The sequence below is a fragment of the Argiope bruennichi genome, chromosome 6, assembly GCF_947563725.1.
Source record: "Argiope bruennichi chromosome 6, qqArgBrue1.1, whole genome shotgun sequence".
NCBI lineage: Eukaryota > Metazoa > Arthropoda > Arachnida > Araneae > Araneidae > Argiope > Argiope bruennichi.
In genome coordinates, this window is record NC_079156.1 from 24,346,832 (window position 1) to 24,370,757 (window position 23,926).

Sequence of the window (23,926 nt, forward strand, 5' to 3'; positions counted from 1 at the left end):
AAGCAAAAATTTGCATGATTATTAAGTTGGCATAGTTAAAACTTTTTTTTTTTTAATTTTTAAGATGGTGTGAAATTTATTATTGCGAAATAATATTTTAGAAAGTTATAACAGAAAAACGCCAAATTTTTGCTTAATTTTTAATAATTAAAATAAAAAGTGGCCCAAGGGGCACATCCCCACCTTCCAAGATATATGCACAAACGTATTTATCTTTATTAGTAGTAACGGTGACTTTTGAAAATGCAACGAAGTACGAAAACGACTTTTTTCACATAAATATTTGTATTAAATGTTTAATATCAAATTTAAACTTGAAATTCTACTTAATTAATAAAAAATCGTATCTCATTTTATTTTATCTTAATGTTTATTGGATTTTTTTCTAAATTTTTATTTTGAAACTGGAAAAAATTTAGAATATAAAATTCAGTAATTTAGTTATTCCACGTTATTAACATCACATTTTATTGAAAAAATAATAATGTTAAAATCCATGAGATAAAATAATTTTTTAAAAATTAAAGAAATAATTAATAAATTAATTTAAACAGTATATTTTTATAATACTTTTATAATTTCATTTAAAAGAGATATATCTGTTATATAACCTAGTATTGTAATTTATGAAATTAATTTTGAAATCTCCTCAATTAATTTTTGAATTAAATAATAAGTTTTATCTTAGGAAATTAGATTTTTTTATTCTGTTTATTTATTGTAATAAGGAATTTGAATTTTTTTCTCAAAGTTTCCATAATGTTCAAGTTTCTATAAAATAAATATATAATACTACTAATCCGTACAATTTGAATAAATTGTATATAAACTTTTACTTCTTATAATGGAATGCAAAAACCATTTCATGAATTCTACACAATTAATTGTTTTCTGAAAAGCTTTCGCAATTCATCATCTGTCATAAAAATTGAGAGTCCATTTCCTATTCATGAAATTCGCATTCTTCAGTCCAGTAATCATTAAAAAAAAAGTTAGAAAAATAGTAAGGAATAATTCTATTAGTAAAATAAATCATGTCTTCTCTTCTAATTATTATATTTTGTTAACTGCAACTGTTACTTTAGTATCTTAAATTTGTGAGAACTGTTAGAAACTAAATGACTTGTTACTAGTTAACGTTTTGCTAGTTTAAATGCAGAAAAAAACATTTAAAAAAATTGTTTTGTAGTGATAAGGCTTTTAAAAGGCAAGGGAAAAATTAACAACATCTCATCTTTATTTATAATAATATTTCATAATTAATATGATGGGGAAAAAACTGTTTTGGCACATAATCAAGTTAGTGTTAGTAGTTCGAGAACAAAATGTACTCCATCAAAAATTTTGTCCTCATTGTTGAAAGGTGGAAGGGATTTTGTATATACGGTAGTATAACTACTTAGTTTAATTAAAATTGAATTGAACTTAAGTTTCAATTGAAAATACCGAAAAGAAATCTGATTCATAATTTTTAATATTTGAGAAATTTGATTGAATTAGTATCATCTGAAGTTTATCTCCTTGCACATAATTTCTCTACTTTCAGAAAATAATGAAAGTCGCAAAATAGTTCTTATATCATGTGTTCGATATAAGTCCTGGTTTCGATTTTACATTCAAACTATATTTCCTTCTTTTTTTTGTAATTAACTTAGAATAATTTTATAATGCCTTAATAAAATTTACATATTGCTTCTCTGGCTTATATGTTCATTATTTCAAATTATTAAAGATAAAACGCTGCAGTCTAAACCATTGTCAATAAAGTTTTCTATAAAATATAGTATAATGATAATTTGTAAATGTAATTTCCCTTTTTTTATGTATAAATAAATCTTAATCCCAGAATTAAAAAGGCCAATACATAAAGTAAAAACGATAAGTAGAATGTGATGATAATGATAAAAAAATATTTGATTTTTAAATTCTAATTAAGAATCGTCTTACTTGACACCAAAAAATAACCGCTCCATATCGCATACAAATACCTCGCAAATATTATACCACCAACTGCTTATAATTCTTATAAAAAAAATTCAAATAGAAAAAAAATAAAGAGAAGAAATATAAATATGAAAACTAGTGAGTAAAAGGAGAGAAATATTTTATATAAGTATAAAAAAAAATAATAAAAAGCATCTCATTTCTTCGCATGCGTCAAAAAATCTTTAATTCTGTTTTATGACGTGCAATAAAGGAAGTTCGGGTTTAGCCAACTGGAAACGAATAACTTCGAAATAAAGAGAGGAAAAAATATCGAATAAAAAAAACATTCTTTTTTTTCCATCCTCCTCCTCTTTTCCCAAGTTTATAAGATCGAAGGCTTGAATAAGTTTTCCGCAGCTCTTTTATTTATATTTTTAAGAGAAGAAAGCTCATATAGCGCTATCGTTAAGCAAACGATACCCAAAAAGCAGACGATTTTAGTTCCATAATGGTATGAGGTAAAATGTGGTCAAATTTTACTTTTTAGTTTTTATTTAGAACTGCAGCCCGAAAATATGCTTCAATGTTGATAATAATATTAAAGCGATTGCTGATTAAATAAATTGTTTTATTTAAAAATTGAAAAATTAAATTTATACGCTCATGTTTGATTCCATCATATTAAAAATACTGTCGAATCGTCTAACTTGTAAATTGAATTATTTTAAATAAAAAGTTTTAAAAATAGTATTTTTTATTAATCATTTAAAAGCTTTTGACTCTAATTTAAAATTAAAAAGTTAAAGTTAACAAATTCAGTCGCATTGGTGTACTATATAAATTGAATTATTTTTAAATGGAATTTTTTTTAACCATCGAAAACCTTTCGATGCTAATTTGAAATTTGAAAAGGGATAGAATAGATTCAAAAAAGGATAGAATAGATAATTATTACTGGATATTATAAAGAATTTGTAAGTATGTGCGTATGTAAAAATGCATCTTCTTAGTAAGAAATAAGTTTTTTCTCAGAAGAAAACAACGCTATGTTTTCTATTAAAGAAAAGATAAGAATTATAAGTTATTTTTTTATTTCAATTCATTTAATAACATTTTTATTTCATTTCAGTAACATTTTTATTTCATTTCAGTAACATTTTTATTTCATTTCAATAACATTTTTATTTCAATTACTTAGAACAATATTAGTCTTATAATTTGTAGATTTTGTAAAATTTTCACTCTCAAATGACATTAAAATTGCATTAATGAAAATTTGGTAATATTCAAAATGACTCTAATTATTATATCGTGCTGACGCGTTACATATTTAGCAATGATATATGGCTTTTTAGAAAGGGATAATCTGCCATTATTAAATAAAAAATCTTTTTTTTAATTAGTTCATAAACTATATTGATAAACATAATAAAAAAAGTTTTTTAAAGTGTAAAGTAAATAATAAGTACATGATCTAATAAGAGATATAAATGGATCATTTAGAAAAAAAATTACATTCTATATCAAATTATGTTAAAAAACATTCAAAATTATTGCCTCGGTTTCTTTTTTATCATTCAGGGATATTTTATGTTCTAGACAATCAGACTTAAATAATAAAATTTGATAACTGCAATACTTTATAAAAATCCTTGATTTTTATAAAAAAATTTCATTAAAAAAGTTTTATCGCTTGTTCTTTCTATTACTATTAATTCGTTCACACCATTATATATTTTATTAATCCATCGTTTTCCCACTAAGCAAGATATAATTTTATTGGGGAATAAATAATTTTTAATTTAGATCTTTGGTCATTATTTTTCAATGACTCTTTTATATATAATATTTAAATTTGTTCTCAAACATTAATAAGCAGAGATGGTCCCAAAACCGTTCTTTAAAAACAAAACTTAATTTAATTCTCAAAATACAAATTGAAAGGAACTGTTTTAATTTGAAAAATGCATAATTAAATTAAATTTATGATCATAAATGAAATTGGTCTTAATTTTTAAGCTATTAAAAATAAATTCTTTCAATCACGTTAACAAATTTTAATTAACAAGTTTTAGTTATCGTTATTTTAGCTAAAATATCAATTTTCAGAAATTAATATTTTAATCTGAATCTAACAATTTAAAGTTGTGCAATTACGAATTTGTAATTGTATTGTGCAAAAATTGTTTAAAACCAAGCAAAATCACTTACTTCATTTTAACTCTGACAACTTCACTTATATGAAGTGATTTTTTCACTTTGCTTTATTATTTTTTATTAAATAAAATATATATACATATATATTCAGAACTAAGTGAGATTTCTGAAAGGAAAGATGGATTTTCATCTCTTTGAAAAGGAAAAAGAAGAAAAAAATTCTTTCTCTTTTCATATATAATATAATATTTGAGATTTTTTTCTTCACTTCGATTCGTTGTGGACTATTTCGGCGTCATATTTCGCCATTGAATTTCGATCTCGTTTTTTCACGGTTTATTGGCAATGTGCGAATTGAGACGCGGCTTCATAAGAGAACGCAAGGCCCTCCACCCCTCAAAATATTTAGAAGAATATATATATTTCTCATTTTTATTTCTTCTTTTTTCACTTTGGTTTTTAAAACCAGTATATTTTTTCTTTCTTCTTCATCTTCAAAGCATTGGCCCTGGAAACCTATAAATTTCTCAGCCTGGGCCAGATTCTTACATAAATATATATCTATATTTCACGGTTCTATTTTAATAGGATTTTATTTATAAAAGATTGCCCTAGAAGAGTGCTTTTCATGAATGGATCTTTTTCTTTTCCTTTTCGTATTTTCTTTGAGAAATATTGGCAAAAGATTAGTTTTCTGCTTTTTGAATTTTATACTTGATACGTTTCTTTCTCTTCAGAAATTCTTTGGGGTCCTTTTTCGTGCGATCAAAATAAAAGTTCCGAAAAGCGGTAAGAATATTATGAGACCTAATTCTCTGAATGTTGGTTTTCTTTTAGGAAAAAAAAATACTTTTTTTTTTTTAAAGGTTTAAAAATAATATACGAAAAAAAATGAAAATAAACTGAATTATTAATTTATATCTCTTCACACACACGATTACTAGATACGAAAGTACTGTAATCGTCAATAATAATAATAATAATAATAATAATAATAATAATCGAAGTCGATATTTTGAGAACTCTTTATGCTTTAGACCTTCCTGAGTTCCAAAAACAGATTTTTGGAATTATTTCTGTCATTCTGTTTGCTCAAAAACGCTATGACAGATGAAATTTGTTGTGTGGTATTAACACTGAAATGTTATCTATGAAATTTTTGATAAAATCCATGAACAGGAAATAATTTTCTTAATTGATATCATTAAAAAAAATAATTTTTTTTAAATGTTAAGATGTAAAAATCACTTTTGTGTTATAATATTTTTGAAAGTTGTGGCAGAAAAACGTCTAAATTTAGCTTCATTTTTAATTAATTGAAATTCCAATTAAAATTTCAAAACAAAACCCGAGGTCTGCACTCTCAACTACAAAGTATATATGTACTGTATTTGATTAATGTTGGCCAATCGGCGTGAACTGTAGAGCGTTAAGACGCACACACACATCTTTATTATTAGTAGCTACGGATAGAGATTTCTCCCAAAACATTGTTAAGTATTTGAAGGTCACAGTAGCTGTTATGACTCCGAAAATGCGTATTTCTGATTATTCTTATTTCATACGCAAATTAAGAATTCTCCGGAAATACTTATTCTGTGGTGATTCAATTACTTAATTCTTTGATACTGCGAATTTTTACGGCGCGATACCACTAGAAACAGAATTTGAGTGTATCGAGAGAATATAAGTTGCTTGACAGAACAAGAAAAATCGATGTATCACTCTATCTACTTATACAGTAATGAATATAATTCTAAATTAAGACAGTGAACATATTTTATTAAAATTTAATCTTAAGCACCAAGGGATTGTATTTTATGCCCACTGTCCCCATGTGTTTGAATAAAATTGTTAAACTTTATGGGGGTTTTATAGCTCGTAGGCTAGTAGAAACGCATTAAATCATTCACCAATGATGGGTTTCTCTAAGCTTTCTATACACGGCGTTGTTGTTGGCTGTAATAAACTAAAAACATGACAGCAAATAATGAGCAGTTATCACTGATCAGATCTAAACATCAATATGGGAAATTAAAAATTTCGTTTTGAAGGACTCGGGTCCACTTCTCATATCGAATTTCCCTTCTCATCAAATCAAGTCTTCTCAATCGGTGATTTCCATGACACCCCGCTTAAAGTCCATCAAAGCAACCGCTCTGATGATAGTCCGTTGGCATAATTATCCTCGACTGTGCATGGAATTAATCCGTCTGTAGGCGGGGTAAATGCGTTTATCCTGCACTGCACCAGAGTGCTGAATCGATACTGGGCAGGGGGCAATGTAATGACCCTGATATTTATCCCGATTGGGCTCCTCTCTCATGAAGTTCCAGAGGTGGTTGAGTGTGCCCCGCATCTAATTGCGTTTGGCCTGATGAGGAGAGACCTAAAAAGCTGCTGATGAGCCGCCACCAGAATTGGGATGATTATGGACATGAATGGCAGAGTTCCACTGGAAGCGTTGGTCAGAAATTTGAATGGGTCTTGATGGTGATAATGAAACTTGGATCGGGAAACATCATCATTATCAAGGATTTGACATTATCAAGGAATGTCATTTTAAACGCATTAATTTTACACCCGAATTGCACTTTATGGTTTAGTCTATGTACAGCAGAAGTTTGTAATGTTGTAGCTAATTAAAGTTGGACCGGCGAATTATAAGCATTTACATTATTTTGGATAGGGGTTATATAAACCTGACGTACATTATTGTCTTTAAAATGATTGTTTTTCAATATATTTGTTTGTCAACCAGAGGCAACCACTAGCCTAGGTTAATGAAGTCAGGGTGTGTAGTGCCGTCAACTAGACATTTAGATCAATATTGTCATGAAACTTGGATCGCACCAAAACAGCATGTTGTGGCTGATGAAATTTGGGTCGGGGAATTTTAAGCGCACTACAACAATTATTTTTTTGACTTGGTGCCAAAAAACCCCAAGTCCTAATTCTTATTAAAATGCGATGTAATTGAAACAAAATAGTTAAGTATCAAGATGCATTATTTTAAAACCCACGGAAGAGTTCAAAAATTTGATTTTCCTAGTGGACATTTAACACAATTATTAGTGTCAATAGAATTTTTTTTTTTTGGCTTTCATTTTTAAATCAGGCAGGCGATATTTGGATCACGTTTTTTGAAAATTCGAATGAACATCATGGCAGATGCTATATGAATTGCAGAATAGTAAGATATGATTCGATGAAAACTGAGTCATTTTCATTAAGACGATTATAGGTTTTAATTTCATTTGCATTAGTGGGTCTATCGATATTAGAAGCAGAAATTTGAATGGGTTTTGCTATTAGTAATGAAATTCGGATTACAGCACAACATCAATTATTAACATTTTGAATAGTGTTTTGGTATAATTCTAACGACCATCACAACGGGTACCAATGTGAATTCCAGAGAAGTAAGATATAGTCCATTGTAATCTGATGACAGTTATTTTTATCAAGATGATTATAGATTTTAATTGCAATAGATGAAATGTTTTTAAAAAGGCTGAGATTTTAAATGGTATTTTTATTGGTAATGAAAGTGGCATCGGGTCACAATAAAAATTAATAATAAATTAGAATTGGATTTTTTTTGAGAAAATTTTAATACCAATCTTTGAGGCTGTAATCAATGTATTGCAGAAGTCTGGTCGTGGTATTTGGAGAGAAATTTAGATTTTTTTCCCCAGAAACTTGATCTTTTTCGTAGAATCGATCGTATCGATATTTTATGTATGTATTTCAAAATTACAAGGCTAAACTACGAATTTTACTAAAAAGCAGACAAAACGCCTTGTTTTATGTTGATGAAATCTGGATCGAACTCCTCCTCCAATTCTTAATGTTTTCAGGCTTTTGAGAGACATGAGAAGTTTCTCTTGAGGTGTCAAATCGTCATGGCAATTGAACAGATGGAATACAAGTGCTAATTGATGATTTATCCAGTAAGAGAATAAAAATTTTGTTCAATATTGTCATTGGTAATATCACTTGGATCAATCTCCAGTATAATTTCATCGCACGTTGTTGGTGTTAAGATGATAACAGATTAAAATAACAGAATTAGAGAAAAGCGGAAAAGTGCAAACTTACTGCAGAGTGCTTAATTGATATTGAAGATTAGGACTGGGAACTTCAAATAAGTTCTAATATTTTCATAAAATCCATGGCATGCATGGTCCAATTGGATCCTCAAGCAACGTAGGACATGCAACTTTCATTAAACTCGTACATTTCTTAAATATTGTTGTTATAGCACCGAAGCTAATTGAATTGAAATCCAGTGTAATCTTGGTATAGAATACATGGATTAGATTTGAGAATCCCAAAGAGGGTTTTTAAGTTATCATAAAAACAATTTTGTGCATGATCAGACCGGTTGCCCAAGCAAAATAAGATGTGCAACTTTCATTAAATTAAATTCTTTAAATATTGTTATTAATACGATGAGCTAAATGAATTGAAATTAATTATAAACTTGGTGTAGATTAGGACTGAAAATCTCAAAAGAGAATTTGAATATTATCGTAAAAAGATTTTGTACGTGGTTCAAACGAATGCTCAAGCAAAATACGATATAAACTTTCATTAGATTATTTTTTATAACATTGAATTTAAAAACGTAAATCAGAGAGAGGACAAATTTATATTCAATGAAATTTTTTTTGTCTAATAACGATAAATGTTATGCCGATAATCATGATTTTATAACTTGATAACTTTCTGACAATACACGGTTTATTACAAAATTAAATTCTATCTTTTGTATAAGAAAAAGATATGAAAAAGTAGATTTTCATTGACACAAAAAGCATATTAATTACTAGCTGCCCACCAGTTGTTATGCACTGAATAATGGTTGTATTTATTTTCAATTAAATTATTTATGCTCAACTTCATGCTCATGATTCTTTTACTAAAATAATTTTAAGCTTTAAATTGTTACAGAGATCAAAGCCATGTTGGCTTAACAGCTTTGTATCTGTTTTTTTTCATTCTGTATATGAACTTTTCTTTTACATTCAAGTCTTATGTCATATAGCGCTTTAAAATTTTTTATCCTCCGATTCTTCAAATTTTCGCGGAGTTACGTTCATTTCGTAAATTATTCAGATATTGAACTTAGTCCTACTTCATTGATTTTAAACAATGGAAGAAAATCACGTTATAAAATATTTGATGGAACCATGAAAATAGTTTGAGTCTCAGTGCAAAAATTCAATCTAGTATTAAAGGTCAAAATATATATATATATATATATTTTCAAATTGCCAATATTTTAAAAGAATTTGCAACAGCATTAAATTCATATTATTAAAAAAAAAAAAATCTATTTTTAAATTTTAAGATGGCATGAAACTTATTTTAAAGTTGTAATTCTTTCGGAAATTTTTTAATTCATTAAATTATAATAAAATTTTTAAAATATGCATTTTTAAACTTCCAAACGATACCTTTAATAGCTTTGGTAGCTCAAGGTCTAACGATCCGAGCTTCACGACACCATAACTGGAGCGCATATACCAACACATATATATCCATACGTTCATTTTTATTCGAAAATATGTATAATTTCAGAACAATTCTCCCTTCTCATCGATTAGATAGTAAAAATAAAACTAGAGACTGGAACACACCTGCGAATCTTTGAGTCCCAGCTTCTCGGCCAGTTTCTTCCTGTCCGGCTTGCTTATGTACTTCTGTATCTGAAACCTCTTCTCCAGCCCCTGCCTTTGTGCGTCGCTAAAGACTGCCCTCCGCATCATGCCCCGGCGGGGTTTTCCGCGGGCTGCCGCCGCCCACGGGAAGGTAGCCGGCAGGGGGAACGTTACCCCGGAGGTCGGGATCCCCAAGCCGTTGAAGCCCACCGTTACACCAGGCAGGCTGGAGTTAGGCCCTGCAAGAGAGATCAGTACACAAAAATCAAATTAAGAAAGGAACCATGTAATACGAAATATTCATAAATGCGATGCATAATAACAAAAAAATATCGAAAAATATATTGTGCAACTAACTTGAATGTTCTTTCAGCTACAAACCATTTTGAAAAATATTCAAGATAAGATTGAAGTTTAAATTAAGTAAAATATAAATAGTTAAGGTCGTAATGTAGCAAGTAATGTAATAATGTAATGTTTAAAGTCAAATGAAAATGGTAATAAATAAGTCTGAAAGATGGGTGGATTTTGACCAAAATTGTATATTATATATCGTGTGTTTCATTATGTTTTTCATTTTCAAATTTTTACTTTACGAAATATTTTTTTTCTTTTGTTCCTAAATTTTTATCTGGAAATCTATCGTAATATGCTGATTGTATTTGATGTTTATAAAAGTCATTGCTTCATGCCGATTAAATATTTCTTTAATAATTGATTTGCTTAAATGTACTATATTATGCTAGTATATTTTGTTTTTTATTGACTCTAAAGTTTTATATGATGATTTAAGAAACATATATATTTCTATGTATCGAAGTCACTTAGTTAAATACCTGAAAAAGGAAATTTTAAATTTTAATCAATTGCATTTATTTATTAAAATAAGATCACATGGCAACATTAAATATAATTTTTTCAGGTCCTCTATAATAACTAATTTAACGGGAGTGAACAAAAACTGCATAAGAAATGACAGTCTTCAGTATAAATAAAATATGAAATTATAATTAAAAATAATGCAAATATATATGCAATTATTCCCATTTTATATTTATTTTTAATTAAAAAAATTATGAAGATTTTGATTAGTTCAAGGAAAATACTTTTGCTGTTATGATTCCAGCATAAATAAAATAAGAAACGAGCTTGGCTGTTTTATTTTTTTATTTGGCTCCATTAGCTGTAGTGTAATTTAAATGGAGACATTAGCATCTATAAGACATTATTATTAATGGAGACATTAGTATTACTCTTCTCTACTTTGTCTCTTTTAACTCATGAAAAGACTTATTTTCATCCAGTATTAACCCTTTTCACTCGGATGTCTCCTCTCAAGTACCGTTCAAGATGACGCATAATTTTGACATTTTATTTATTTTCTAATTTTGATTGCTAAAAATACCAACAGAGGGGGGAAGAAGGTGTAACTTAACTTTTCGATGAAATTCAATTTAAAACAATTGTATATATATTTTTCGGAGTAATAAAATAATTTGTATTCGATGAATAATTAGGCATCGAATTACTTTTCTGAATGCAAAAGGTTAAAATCAACATCTATGGGCAATATTAAAATACTGAGTTCTTTTTTTTAAATGAATAAATTAATCGATTTATCATTTCTAAAATTCTTTTCAAAAAACTTACGAGGGGATGATCTGTGATTAGATTAGAAGTCTTTCATGGTGCCAATTATGTCCAAATCCCCCTACCATATCAATGATAATTCGAATACTTCTTAACAAGATATTTCATAAAGAAAGAAATGATTATGCAATCCTAGAGTTGAACCTCTTCAGTTTATGATTAAAATTTCGCTGAATAAGTCTATATTAAAATTAAGACTTTTCATCAGTTACCAGTGGGTCTCATCAGGTCATGTAAAATTTCAATTGGATCTTTTGTATGTAGATATGCATTCATTATTTTGTTTGATTTTTTTGGGGTGATTTCATCGGCAAAATATTTTAAAACAAGTGTTGATAGTCATGTAAATCGTTCTATTTTAGAAATCTTTTGAGGTTATGTTTATTGTGGTATACACCAATTTTGTATTGTTTTACATTTTAATTTTAAATGAGATATGACTAAATGTTAACTAATTTAATAGCATTTTATTAATTCAAAGCATGTTCGTAAAAATTATAAGAAAAGAATGGAGACTGATTCAGCATTTAATTTTTCTATGTATACATAATACATTATGTATTGGAGGATTATTCTATAATAAATTTTCTGATTCAATAAAGAAAGTTCAGTAATATAAAAGTTTTTAAAATTGAATGAGCATTTAAAAAAATTCATCAGTGTTAAGTCCCTTTCATCAATATTCCATTATGAAGCTATCATGGAAATATCGTAATTTTGTAGCTTTAATCAAATGATGTAGATGGCATCTAATTCGCTAATCAAGTCTTTACATACCTCACCATATTAAGAACACATTCGTCACCACAGATTCAACAGTGGTCAGACATTCTTATAAAAATATCTTTCCTAAAATTCAGTTTTATAAATGCATTGCTCAGAATCCTTATCCAATATTGAGACTTCAAACCACCGATGCCAAAATATGATAAAAGCTATAAAACAAGAATTTTAAGTTTTGAAATGAGATAAGCATTTATGTTAGGAATATTTAACCCGTTCACTGTCTTTTTTTTAACCCTTATCGTGGCAAGATTGCTTTTTTGAAGAAAAGCAAAAAAAAAAAAAAAAAATGTATATAGGTAGCTTCTTTACGCTATAAAAAACATCAAAAATAAATAAAAAAATCGTGTAATAAAAATCGTTAAATAAAACTAAGTTAAAAATTATTTTATAGTGGTAGTATATTTTTATAAAGTTGTATGTATGGTATACTATACAAAATGAACATAAGGGTTAATTTCTGGGTGGATAAGTTATGTATATTATACATAACAAAAAGTTGTTCCAGTATAATTATATTCAAATTATGTTGTTTTTTGAAAATATTTGACATTTTTGAAAAAGTGTAGCGTTATAAAAGAATCAATCAATTCATTTCATTAAAAAACAAAAGACTGAGTAAGTAACAGGTCGTTATTATATCATCTAAATTACATAGTATTTATGTACGGTATTTCATTATGATATAGAAAATAAACCTAAAATTTAATGCTTCGACTATGACAATTCTGTTTATTTCGACTTACCGACGAATTTCAAATTTGTTCTCTTGTAAAGAAACGATGCATATAATGCGCATTCTCCGTTACACACTATATTAACTGGTATATATAGAATAAAATTAAATTTCAAACTTACGATTGATATTTTTGGCGCGGAGTGGTGTACGTAATATTTCAAATCCCCAAATGGGGATAGCGGCACCTGGGATAGATAAGAAGGTAAGGTATTTTTTTAAAAGTTGCAAAATTTAATTTTTTATACCATTTCTCCATTCTCTGTAAGTATATTTAGTAAGGATTTACTTTTACCCTTGCGAAAATAACACAAAGCTTGATTTCTACGTGACAAGAATTAAACGAGATATTTCAAAATTTTTGTCGTTTTAATTTATGATAATTTTGATTATAGACTGAATTATGTAGATTGATTGCTTTAAATTAAGCAGACAGAAAAAAAATTCTCTGGTCGAACCGAATAAATAATAGAGAAAAATGAATAACCAGCAGGGCTATAATCGGGATTATTAAAATAGTATCTTATTCACAAGTCTACAACCGAATGTACCACAATCAAGCATAAACTATATCAACATAAATTTTAAAAGGAAATATCTCTACTAATTTTTATCTACAAAAGTCGAATTTTTTTTAAATGAAAATAAAGGCCATGTCACATCCTTTATATCCATTGTTTTTAGAAAATGCTAAATGTAAATCTAGTTAATCATACATATGATTCGATATATTTTTTTGGTATAAGTTGTCATTCTAATTAGAAATGCGTTAAAAAATAAAGCTGAAATATGAAATTTAGAAAAATAATTCAACTTCAAATAATTTCTCTCTTGTACTGAAAATTTATCAATTTCCGACAACCGCCTCAATAAAAAGCAAATTAAACATGCTTAAAACCGGTTTTTTAAAAATTTTATTGTCTCAATTACTGAGGCTATCTACTGAAATGTGCAAAGAGTACTTTTAAAAAAACTGCATCTGTTGCTGTTGCTTAAAAACAACGCTAATTATCAACTAGACCGTAATTGGAATTTTGCGTTTATTGTTTGCTTTTATTTCTGTCAGATACTTGAAAAACAGAAAAACTTTTCGTGATGAAAAAGCGGTAATTATTTCGGTAATTAACTTGTAAATGAGAACTCTAAACAGCTACTATTTCTTCTAAAAGCATGCATTTTTAAAAGAAAAAGCGTTTTTCTTTCACTATAATGCATCAGTTTTCAACGAAATATTTCCCTTTTTTTTTTTCGAATGCATAATTGCACATAATTCTTCTTTTCAGTTTTCAATGCACCAAATAAAAAGTGAATAAATAGCTATAATAATCTGGGCTTGACTTTTTTGTCGAATGTTTTAGAAAAAGATTGAGTAAAGCTTGTGGAAAGAGTATTTCCTCATTTTGGTTTCAGTATTTTATGCTTCTTTTTTCTGTTTTTGCTGGGAAAAAATGTCAAGTTGAGAAGTTTTATCTGCTTATCAAAGTGTCCAAAAAAGAACTAGAATACCTTATATTCTACAGTTAATTTTTCTAGAGGCTTTAAACACAAATAGTTTTAATAAAGTGTTTTTAGATGAGAAGTGAGAATAATACTTTTTTTGCAAACATGAGCATTAGATGTTATTTTCTAGCTGCAAAGGGCTCGAACAGAAGTTAGTTTCTAGGTGCAGGAGTCTGAAAACAATTATTTTGGCAGGTTACAGAACAGTTTTAAATTCAAACTTAATTGCGACAAACGTCTTTGCATGCATAAGTTTAAGTTACAGCATACTCATTTAAAAGAAATAATTATTTAAAAAAATATTTTACTGTTTTTTTTTTAATTTTTACCAAAATTATTCTCCTGGAAATCTTTTGGGCCTTTATATTGTATTTCATTTAGAGTTTTAATGTGGGTTTTTTTCTAAAATAGTTATATTTGCGAGTATGTTTGTTAAAAATCATAAAAATTATTTATTCTACTTTTCTGTTTGCTTATTACTTTTTTTTTTCAAAAATGCCGAGAAAAAAACAAATGTCTTTATCGTTTGTAATGGAATCATGTCAAGCAGCTCATTATTTGTAAATGTAACTGCGCATATTGCTTAAAGACTATTTCCATGATGTCTTACATTAAGAAATTACATCTTTCTGCTTCCAGCAAAACGTAAAAAGGGTGGCCGGTATTAATATTCATATAGCAGTTTATTGAAATTTAGAATAAATGTGATCGATGTATAGTGAAATTAAATTTAAAAAAAAACTAAACTGTTTTTACTGAAAAAAAAGAAAAGAATATTATAATAAATATCATGAATTTTATATTTTTTTATATACATAAACACTTTATAGTATTTTCAAATCATTTACAGTTATATTATTTTTTTTTCATATATTCGCTCAAAATTGTTCATTTCATAAAGTTTTTGACAAAAAAAAAAATGTTTAAACAATAATTATGAAATTGATTGTTTCTATTCGCACATCTTTCCCCGATAGATGCAAAATTCTCGAGAATTTACTAAACATATTTTCTTAAAAACATAATTTTCTTGAAATCCAGAGATACTTTTCACCAAAGCGAATTTGAAAAGTAGACGATTGTAGAAAAATAGTAGATTGACAGTAGTAGATTGAATAGTAGATATTTTAATAACTAAAATAAAATTTGTTATCATTTTCTATGAATTTTGAGATCTTGATTCTCTTCCTTCAACCGATTTTCCATACAAATTTTATCTTGCCAGGTCCCTAGTTTGAATTATTTAGCAGATAGATTCTATCAGATCTTTCTTTATTTTCAAGTAAAATTTGTTAAGGCAGTAATCTAGATTTAAAATAGTTCCCTATGAATTGATAAATAGTTTTTGAACTTTTTTTTAAAATTTTTTATATACTAGCTACTTTTGGAAACCAAGTGATTTCTCAGGATTTGTGTTTGCTAAAATTTTTAATTACATATTTTATGCACCTTTCTCTTAATGCTTTCCTCCACCAAATTTTTTTAATTTTAGATTTTGCTATAGATGTCAAATTGCAGTCTTATGGTATTTATACCCTAAGACTGCATTTGAGCCTTTCTAATAGAGACCCATCCCATGACATCATAGCTCAATTAAAAAAGTAGAAATGTCCATTCATGCGTCTCTTCACTTTTGTGGTATTGAAACACCCCTTTTCTATTAATTTTGTAAACTACACAAATATTAAAAAGAATCTTTCTTTCTTAGAACACTCGACGGAAACAATGACAATGAATTTGAATTTCAGATCAAAAATATATTATTTTGTTGGAAATAAGACAAAAAAAAGTTTTTAAAAATTTGTCAAAATTAAAAACACACACACACTAAATTAATATCATTAAAAAAAAGGCACTTTTAAAATATTTATATATAAAATGAAATTAATATATAACGAAGAAACGCTAGCTTATTTTTAAGTTAAAATTTAATAAAAAAAAGTTTTTGCGTGCCCATATTCACCTTCCAAAATTTTTAATAATTAAAATTTCAATAAAATCTCTCCATGGTGCACATTCTCAGCCTTCAGAGTATGTAATACCAAATTTGATAATTGAGGTTCAAGCAGCCTGTCCTGAAGAGCCACAAAGACAGACAGAAAGAAACAGACAAATAGACACACAAATTCCCCTTTATTATTATTAGAGATAAAGATAGTATTATTAGATTATATATTAGTATTATTAGATTAGATAACGATAGTATTATTAGAGATAAAGATAGAGTACTACACCAGTTCTATGAGAACTGGTGTAGTACTTATAATTATCTAAGTAATCTAGTTTAGGTGTATTAAAGTGAGGGTTTAGAGATTTGTGAATTATTATTTAAGTTTCTTGTTTTGAGATAACAACCTCTATCGCGAAAGGCTTTTTTATTGACAAAACGCATACAGAAACAGTTTGAGAGGTCTCCATAAAACTTTCTTGCATACTCACCAATGAAGGTGTTGTCCCCTATCCTCCTCATAAAATTGTGAACAGACTTAGGATAAAACCCCGGTTGCCTTGCATGGCATTGGTGAAAGTTAATCACGAAATATAGATCTTAAATGTGAATCTAGAATTTTTAGTGAATCTATCTCGAGCATACGTATTTTTAAAGTCTTTTGCTAGCCAACTGGCATAAAAATATGACAGAAAATCTACAACTGTAATCGTTAGATTACATGCCGAATTTTGATTTAAGTCATTACATTTATGAGTTAATGTATTTACATACGAGCGAAAGTACGAATCGATAGACAGTCGACCATGTGACTAATTTGGTTCAGAATTTAAAAAGAATCAATATTTTAGATGCTTAACCTTTATACCAAATTTTAGTCTTTCTCTGAAAGATTTCGTTAAAAATGATAGAAATCTTTAAATTTGGTGGCTGTTCCATATTCCAAATTTCAGCCATTTAGTTCAAAATGTGTTTTATTTATCCTATTCACAATAGATTGATTGATATAGTTCGAAAAATGTGTTATTTTGGACACAGGGAGATCTAAAATGTGACGATTCGTCAAAATTACATATAGGAATTTTTTCACTGTTACAATACATTATCTGTACTTCGCATGCGAGAAAGCAAAAACACAATTTTTTGTATCTGATTGCATGAACGAATATCTGTCGCATCCGTTTCTGCGTCCACTGCAATCAAGGCACGAAATCCAGAAAAGCATTAAAAATGCAAATCCGCCACTTGCGCCACTTCGCTCCCCACCCAGTCATTTGCCGTCGACTCTCATTTAAAATCCGCGAATCTAATAAAATAAACAAACGCACAAAGTGGGGAAATCGGCTGAGCAACGAGACTTTTGATTATTTAAATGAAGCATTTAAAATCTAATGTGACTGTAACAGCTTTCGGGGAATATAAATATTTTTGAAAAATGGACTCGCGACTCCAATCGCGGCCCTTAAGTATCTATTTAATGACGGTTACAAAAGAACAGGATAAATGACAAAAAATTTTTCCGCTTCAAATTAAGATTTTTTTTTTCCTTTCCATTTTCATTTTATTTCATATTTTTCTGCTCTTTTTCTTCGGATAGGGGAGGGTGAAAGAAGGGGAGAAACGACTCAACTATTTAAAGGGGCCGTATTCATAATGCATTAACAGCAGTGGTTCTTTTAAAGTTAATGGGTTATTGTTTCATTTGTTAATGAACAATGAAAGATGGGGGCTAAATAATAATGAAGTGGCGAATAAATGTAACGGCTTGCAAATGGTGCAATTTGTAGTGATTCAATAAAATCGTGCATTGCGACTTAATGTCTGATTTAATTTTCTATTGTGAAATGCTTCAGGTGATGTCTGATTGAAGGAAATAAATGCTATTATTTGATCAGTAGAATTTATTGAAGTTGAAATGGAAATTAAGTTTATTATAAATGCTCAAGTATATTCTTAATAGAAGGCAATAGCTTAATATCAAATAATTTGTTTTGATTTAAATAATATTCAATAGTATTTGAAAACGCTTATAAGTGTGAGTAAAACCCTCTTTTCTTTTTATTAAAGAATGCAAAAATGAATGATATATCTATATTAAACATAGGGAGTTTTATGGAGACCACTGTCTCCATAAAACTTTCTCGCATACTATCTAATAAATAAATTTGAATTTAGGGGTCGTGAATTTCGATTTTATACGCGTTTTACCCAACCGATTGAAACCAAAATTTGATATGGAATTATAGCATTGAATATTATAGCATTTTTGATACTTTAACTTTTGATACTTTTATACATAATTGTAGCATATTTGATACTTTATAGCATTTTAAATTACTACGTTTACATGTTTTGAAACTACAGGCCAAGAGACGGTCGGTCCTTTTTAGATTTGTCCAGAAATTTGATAAGTACAATATAGATATTAAATCAGTGTACCTAATCTATTCCATCTAGCTCTCTTCTTTTAATAGTTATCGTGTTAATTTGTGTTAGAACGACCAGACAAACAGACAGACTTCCTCTAAAGAGATTTTGATCAAAAATTGATAGAAATCTACGAAGGTGATGTAAAATCCGTATGCTAAGTTTCATCGAACTCATAGCGGCTTCGAGTTATCGTGTTACGTTAAACGTCCTGCCGCTGGTGTGGAGAGGGGGGTTCTAGCTCAGGTGCCGTCCTCGTTATCTGACCACGGTTCAGTATTACGAGGTCCGTCCCAAAATAGCCCTAGTGTTGCTTTAAAACTGGACGTTAATATAACTAAACTAAACTAAACTAGAGTTACCGTGTTCTTTGAAACAGATATAATGTCAAAAATGTGTTTTTTGATTTCAGGGAGGTTTCTCACTCAAAAACTCGAGTTTTATTTTTTGATGATTACTTTTGATGATTTATTTTTTGATGATTACTTTTGATGATTTATTTTTTGATGATTACTTTTGATGATTTATTTTTTGATGATTACTTTTGATGATTTATTTTTTGATGATTACTTTTGATGATTTATTTTTTGATGATTTTTAATATTTCGTGTATGAGAAAGTAATAAAGAAGAATGTATATGAGGGGAAGGGTGTGAGTGCCCTACAAAATGGATCGTTTGTTCCAGAGCTACTAAATTTGACTCAGATATACTTTGGAAGATGAAATGTGCCCTTTGGGGAGAGGTTTTTATTTTAATTAATTTAAAAATTATGGAAAAAAATTTATATAGCCTACTGAAATTTTAATTACGCAAAACTAATTTTTACACAATTTTAAAATTTAAATAGTTGTCTTTTTAAGGTACCCGTTTAATTTTCGTGGAAATTTTTTGATGAATTTTGGTAATTTTTTTAGGAATAATTTTTTTTGTTTTATTTTTATAATAGAATTCATTGTTTCATTATTCATACCATTTTCACTGGTCAGTTGTTTCAATCTTTAATTTTCTTCCATTTTTAAAAGCTTTCGGAAGGAAAATTCATTAATGGATATATTCAGGAATTTGTATAATTCGAGTGAGGAATAAGAAATCAAAACTACTGTACCGTTAATTAAGTTAAAGTTAGATTAGGGGTTATATAGGTAGTTACTTGTTTAATAAAACTATGACGTCATGGGACTCGACTCGTTTAGTTTGGTTGATATATGCAATGATCAGAACAGATATAAGGCTATTAAAATAAAACGTCTTCAGTTTAGATGTGTAACATTTTGGTGCTTACAGCCGCAGTTTTGTGCTAATATATATATTTAATTCTACACAGAAGGTCATAAGAGGGGTTCAAAGTTGTATTGCAATCTGTAACACATATTCAACATCGGCAAATCTTGAACTTGGTTATATGTTGGACAAATTCTCATTGTATGTTGAATAGAAACACATATATGTATGACAATACCCATTGCATTGTTGATGCAAACCTAACCATAATAAGCGACGTTCGCCCTACTTTAGCGATCGAAATAATCTAAATGAAAGAATCGTGCAGATATTTAAAACGGACATTATAATCTATGTATAATAATTTTTATTATGAAAGGTTGATGCGCCCACTCCTCATAGTGAGATATGAAGCGTCACTGGAGTAAGGGTAACTCGTCCTATACAATTATTGTAAACACCAGGAAAGTGAGAATAAACCACTATACTACATCTTGCTTCTTTCAGCTTATTCTTAATGTTTTTATATTTTAATACCCTTAATTTAGAAACCGCTATATTTAAGGACACGAAATTAAATATTTGATAACAATTCTTCTTCCAAATTCTATTAAATAAATCATGTTCCTTAATTGTGTTTTATTCCATGACGAAATAAGAATATACAAAAAAGAACTGACTTGTAAAAACTAATTATTCCACTTATCAAATTATAACTAAAGAGTGAATGGCGGTTTTCATAACTTTGCATAAATTCATAACTTTTCAATGATAATAAAAGTAAGAGGCAGGCTACAACAAAAAAGAATATTGGATATTTATCCAAGTATCATTTTATGAAAAAATGTTTCTATGCAGAACGAAGTACGATTATTTGTTTTTCAGGACTTTTGACCACTTTGAGCAAGGCATTAGAAAAGCTATTAAATAACTAAATTTACATTTTCTTTACTGGTGAAGTAAATCCTGTATCAAGTTATAAATATTTCTCTTCCCTCTCTACGATGATCTGATAGGTGTCTAATTAACTGAAAGAAAATTCAATGGGGTTCTCATAGGCTTTGAGATAAAGTCCAGATTTTGGATGCTGAGTGTTTGAAACTCATTTTCACTTGCCATATATTGGAGCAAAGTACACGTCAGATCCATTAAGGATGTAGCACCTTTCATTGGTGTGGTATAAAAGTTTGAATATGAATGCTTACACAAGTGTTGTTCTTGTCACCTGATCACGATTCAAGTATGGGTTCAGATCATATTGCTTCTAAATGAATTCTTAATGTATTTAAATTTAACTTTTTCTCTTCTATATCAACTTGTGAGATGTATAAACTTATTAGCTACAAATTTTATCTTTTAATTGCTTTTTTTTTTTTTTTTTTACTTAGAGGAATACTGGATCCCTATTAGAAATAATGTAGATATTAAATAATCAACATTTCAGAGTTAAAATAATTGGTAATTGGTGTGTTTTTGCACAATAATTTTTTTCCTTCAAAAAAAAAGGGAGGCTGGTTTTTTTTTAAGAAGCCATATCAGAAATTGTGGATTTCACGATAAATTAAGAGTTTTATGCAACATGCCGTTTTTTGTTTTGTTTTCATTTCATGCTTTTCATTTCATGCTTTCAAATGGGACGTATTAGTACCAAAAAGCACTTTGAATGGAAACCACGGCTGTAAAAACATTTAAATTTCATAACTTACGAAAGAACACACGAGCGCATGCGCTTGTTGAAGAAGAGGAAAGCAGCGATTATTCATTTAATATTACAAATATTCCTCGATTCGGCGGGAAACTACGTACCAGCCTACAACACAATCAGGCGAATCCCCTTGACGTGCCTCCAAGCTGTGTTTTCTGGGATCGTCCCCTCGCAAAAGATTCATCGGTGGAATGACAGTGGTAATGTCAGAAAATGCCGAATATGAGAAGGGCGGGATCGGGAGGGGTGGGCGAATCGCAAAATGGCAGCTTTTTTGCCTTTTGACTGTATTACACCCGCAGTTGGGCTTAATGGCCTGGCGGCTAATGCGCCCGTTTCGGCTCAAGCACATTCTACAGCAGATGGCAACACACGAGAATGGGCTTCGGTTGAAAAAAAAGGGGGAGATGGAATTATATATCTGTGGAATATCCATGTAAAAATGGTCTAAGGTGATTGGCGATAATAAAAAAAAAAGACCACGGTTATTTTGTTAATCTACATGATCTTAACTAAAATCGTTTGCAGTTAATATGTTTATTTGATTGTAAGAAGAGTTTCGAAGAATTATGAGAAAATGTCAAATTATTTATATATCGATAAAATATACATGAAATTTGATTTGAAATTAGTAATAATGAATTATTTTGATGAAATTAATTTATTGGATATTGTTATATATGTTTGAGACATCCATGCATAATTGGCCCAAATATTGGCAATAAAAAAACCCAGCTTGGTTATTTTGTTCATCTACATAATCATAAATGAAATCGTTTATAGTCAATATTTGTTTGTAAGGGAAGTTTAAAAGAATCATGGGAAAAAGTCGAAGATTGTTTATGTGTTGATAAAATTATTGGAGGGAAATTAATAAATATTAATTAATTAATTTGACGGAATTAGTTTAATGAATCTAATTATCTATGAAATAGCCATGCAAAATTTATTTAAATACTTGGCGATAAAAAGACAGCATGGTTATTTCATTAATGCACATGATTTTAGCTGAAATCGTGTGAAATTAATTTTTATTTTATTGTAAGGGAAGTTTAAAAGAATCCTAGGAAAATATAGAAGACTGTTTTCGTTAATATTTATTTTATAATGTTTTTGATTGAACAGTAACGACTATTTAGTAATTAATTTAATGGAAAGAAAAAAAAGTGTGACTATTTTGTTAACTTACAAAATCTTAATTACAAATCATTTGGAGTTAATGTCTTTATTTGATTGTAAGGAAAGCTTAAAAGAGCTTTAGAAAAATACAGATTATATTTGCGCTGATAAAATATGTTTTATCAAATTATTGACTGGAAATTGATGATTATTTATCAATTTAATGGGAAGCAAGAAAAATATATTGAAGAAATTTCTTAAATAAAAATATAAATTAATAAATGGAGAAAAGATTACAATAGATTAAAAAAAAAATCAAAATTTGTAACTGGACATTTAAAATTTTTTTTTGTTTGTTTGTAACCGGACAAAATATTTTCTAATAGAATCAAGAATTCGGCATTAATTAATGAAAATAAAAATTAACACTTTATTTAATATCGAAGTTGTTTAAATATATCATATATTTATAGGTAATGCATGATTTCTCTTTACATCAGTGTAGATATTTAATTAACCAAATTATTATGCTGTAATAAAACCATTTATAATTGATTTTTGTAAACCTATTGATTCTGAAATTATATTTGACTTTATTTTAAATTCTGCTAATAAAAATAATGTACATTTATATGACAAAGCAAGTTTTATTTACAATTTCATGCAAATTAGATATTTCTCATTTTTTGCCATAGTTTATTTTACATCTAAATTTGATTCTGATTCTTCCTTATTGTTTGTGTCCAGGTATGTACTTGGAAAAAAATCTTCATATAATTTTTTTTTCCTCTGAAGACTGTTTTCGAAAAATATTCTGAAAAATATCGTATGAGAATCGCGATTTTTTTTCCTTCAGAGTGTGTTTGAATATTTTAAAAGAAATAAAAATAACCCAATTACATTTTGATAACTAACTGGGAACACAGTGTCTATAAAAAGAAATTTCTGCTATATTTTTTAGCACCGTTTATAAACTTTTTATTCATCCGGTGTAACATATTTATTTTATAGCAAATATATAAAATTGAAATATCAGAAATTTACACCGTGATGCCGTAAAGTACATTAATAATTCCATGATAAAAT

General features: G+C 28.3%; 1 protein-coding gene across 1 annotated transcript in view; it reads right to left on the bottom strand.

Moving 5' to 3' along the window:
- LOC129972479 (homeobox protein DBX1-A-like) overlaps positions 1-23,926 on the bottom strand; it is a 128,159-nt gene that overhangs the window by 10,726 nt on the left and 93,507 nt on the right. The window contains exon 4 of the mRNA XM_056086624.1: positions 9,729-9,988. Within this exon, the coding sequence (XP_055942599.1) occupies positions 9,729-9,988 (260 nt within the window). The remainder of the gene's footprint in view (positions 1-9,728; positions 9,989-23,926) is intronic.